The following is a 2914-nucleotide window of genomic DNA, read 5'->3' on the forward strand; positions in this document are numbered from 1 at the left end:
TGCACCCTTCAGTCAAATGGAGGAGTTTCTGGACAAACTAAAGTTGCTCAACTATGACGATTACTTCAGCAAGAATCTCAAGATACGACCACTGAATCGGTGAGTCCACAGTCCACACACTGCCTCGACAACATAGTTTTATCTCTTCGGTCGAAGGCCGATCTACTATGGACACACCTTAGTACACTCTCATGCTATAGTCACATTTTACCTTTGAGCATAGGAACTCGTCGTCGGAGACCATATCCGAACACTTGCCTGCCTCGGTGGTGTAGTGGTCAAGGCGCTCGCCTGGTAAACAGGAGGGCGTGGGTTCAATCCCAGCCGAGTTTTGGAATTTTATCCTCAATATAATTTGAGAATTTGACCACAATAATAGCAGTAGTCTACTGCTGGAGTAAAGGGACTTTTCAGTCCTATGCGAGCAGTATAAATAAGCACTATTATTATTATAATACATAACACTCTCTCTTTAAAATTTCTCATACCCCATCTTACCACAGAGAGTTTTCAGTTAATCCATAGTGAAAGAAATACTGGCCAGCTTAGTTAGCTTGGAGGGTAACGCGTCTGCCTTGTAAGCACTAGGCCTCAAATTCGATTCGCGCCCGGGGCGGATTTTATCCTCAACGGATATTGTTCGTTCTCGGAATGGCTGGCTTTCTCCTATCCTGTCTTCCTTCTCTCTTCCATTCCGGAACGATAAGACCCCGGCAGTTACAGTTCCCTCTATCAAACCGCTTAAAAAATCAATGTTGGTGTATCGAAAATGGAATAAAATTACTAAATTAAATGAGAATGCCGTCTATTTATAATGCATCACCTCTGTTTTCCACATTTCCAGACATTACTTCGCCCTCCAGACCAATCCAGGAGAGCAGTTCTTCATGTTTACTTCTCTAGCAGCTTGGTTGTTCAGTAAGGCAGGACTCAGTATGGAAGCGCCACAGGAGTCTGATGACCCTAACTCTCTCATTGCCACCATTTTGGATCTTACCCGTCAACTGGTGAGTTTACAAGGACATTTTGTGTCGTTCGGAAAAAAAATCGTGTCGTGTGGAGTGGGAACAGTCTCATTTAAATTACATTGCCTACAGGACATTCGGAAAAAAAATCGGGTGAATTCACGAGATTTTTTTTTTCTTTTTAATGTCTGATGTAAATCTAAAGTGTGATCTAAAATAAAAAGAGTCTACTGAGGTTTGATAAAGGGGACTGTAACAACGGAGTTATCGTTCCGAGGAGCGAGGAGGACAGGGTAGGAGAAAGCTACCCGTTCTGAAAACGTCCTAGATTTCCTAGAACGATCCTTATCTGTTTAGGATAAAGTTCGCCCAGGGCGAGAACCGAACCCGCTACTGTGTGATGCATACTGAGGCAGGTACTATGTTAATGGTGAGAAGTCCCTGTGGAATAAGAACTAAGCAACTAAGGTAACAAAACCCTTTGTATATTTTCCTTGTTTCAGAACATCCCTGTAGATTTTCCTCCGAATAAACTAAAGCAGGGATATGGACCACATGTGATTTATATCCTGGATGCAGTGGCAGACAGAGGCCTCAAACAGAACAAATTCAATTTCAAGAGGTAAGAGACCAATAACCGGGGGACCTTCATGAGAGTTTTTTTTTTTTTTTTTTTTTTTTTTTTTTTTTTTTTTTTTTTTTAAGAGGTTTGAGATAGGGAACTGTAACTGCTATGGTCTTATCCCCCCCAAATCGAAGAGAGAAGGAAGACAGGATAGGAGAAAGCCAGCCGTTCCGAGAATGAACATTATCCCATCAGGATAAAATCCGCCCCGGGCGGGAATCGAACCCGCGGCCTAGCGCTTACAAGGCAGACGCATGAGAGTTTAAACTCAGTTTAAGTTTATTTCTCGAACTAAGCAATCTGGCTAAAAACTTTGAAATCTACCAATCAGACATTCAGATTGTTCGTTCGTTCCAAAAGATAAAATGAAACCGAGCTTAAGCTTCGAGGTGAGGAATTTTATCCTCAACCTTGTTTGGGGATTTGATCACTCTCTCTCAGGTTACAATCTGGCGATTGGTTGGCAGCAGCAGTTTAGTTCTTCTCCTCCATTCATTCCGATTTTGAGCTAGTCGCTTCAGCTCCATGTAGTTCTGGCATCCCATATCGGTCTCCACATCTCTTATGTACTCTTTACATCTCTTATGTACTCTTTACATCTCTTATGTACTCTTTACATCTCTTATGTACTCTTTACATCTCTTATGTACTCTTTACATCTCTTATGTACTCTTTACATCTCTTATGTACTCTTTACATCTCTTATGTACTCTTTACATCTCTTATGTACTCTTTACATCTCTTATGTACTCTTTACATCTCTTATGTACTCTTTACATCTCTTATGTACTCTTTACATCTCTTATGTACTCTTTACATCTCTTATGTACTCTTTACATCTCTTATGTACTCTTTACATCTCTTATGTACTCTTTACATCTCTTATGTACTCTTTACATCTCTTATGTACTCTTTCACAGTACCTAATAATTATCATCCCTAAGCAACGGTGTACCGCCCTTACACAAAGATGTACCGTCCGTACACAAGGATGTACCGTCCGTACGCAAGGATGTACCGTCCGTACGCAAGGATGTACCGTCCGTACACAAGGATGTACCGTCCATACACAAGGATGTACCGTCCGTACTCAAGGATGTACCGTCCGTACACAAGGATGTACCGTCCGTACACAAGGATGTACCGTCCGTACACAAGGATGTACCGTCCGTACACAAGACATCTCTTATGTACTCTTTACATCTCTTATGTACTCTTTACATCTCTTATGTACTCTTTACATCTCTATACTTTATTTTATGTATTTTTTCTCGAGAAATCGATTGGTGATATTTTCAAACACGTAATACTCAGTTAAAAAGTT

The 2914-nt window shown here is 41.0% G+C and overlaps 1 protein-coding gene across 1 annotated transcript; it reads left to right on the forward strand.

Moving 5' to 3' along the window:
- Window positions 1-8: 8 nt before the first annotated feature.
- On the forward strand, window positions 9-2780 carry LOC103522233 (intraflagellar transport protein 57 homolog; the record flags this gene model as incomplete). The annotated part of the gene is made up of 4 exons (XM_008487335.2): window positions 9-99; window positions 845-1007; window positions 1469-1587; window positions 2535-2780. Coding segments are annotated over exons 1-4 (611 nt in total), but the record flags the coding sequence as incomplete, so codon positions are not given.
- Window positions 2781-2914: the final 134 nt, after the last annotated feature.

This window comes from Diaphorina citri, unplaced genomic scaffold, assembly GCF_000475195.1.
Source record: "Diaphorina citri unplaced genomic scaffold, Diaci psyllid genome assembly version 1.1 scaffold7507, whole genome shotgun sequence".
In the NCBI taxonomy this organism is placed as follows: domain Eukaryota; kingdom Metazoa; phylum Arthropoda; class Insecta; order Hemiptera; family Psyllidae; genus Diaphorina; species Diaphorina citri.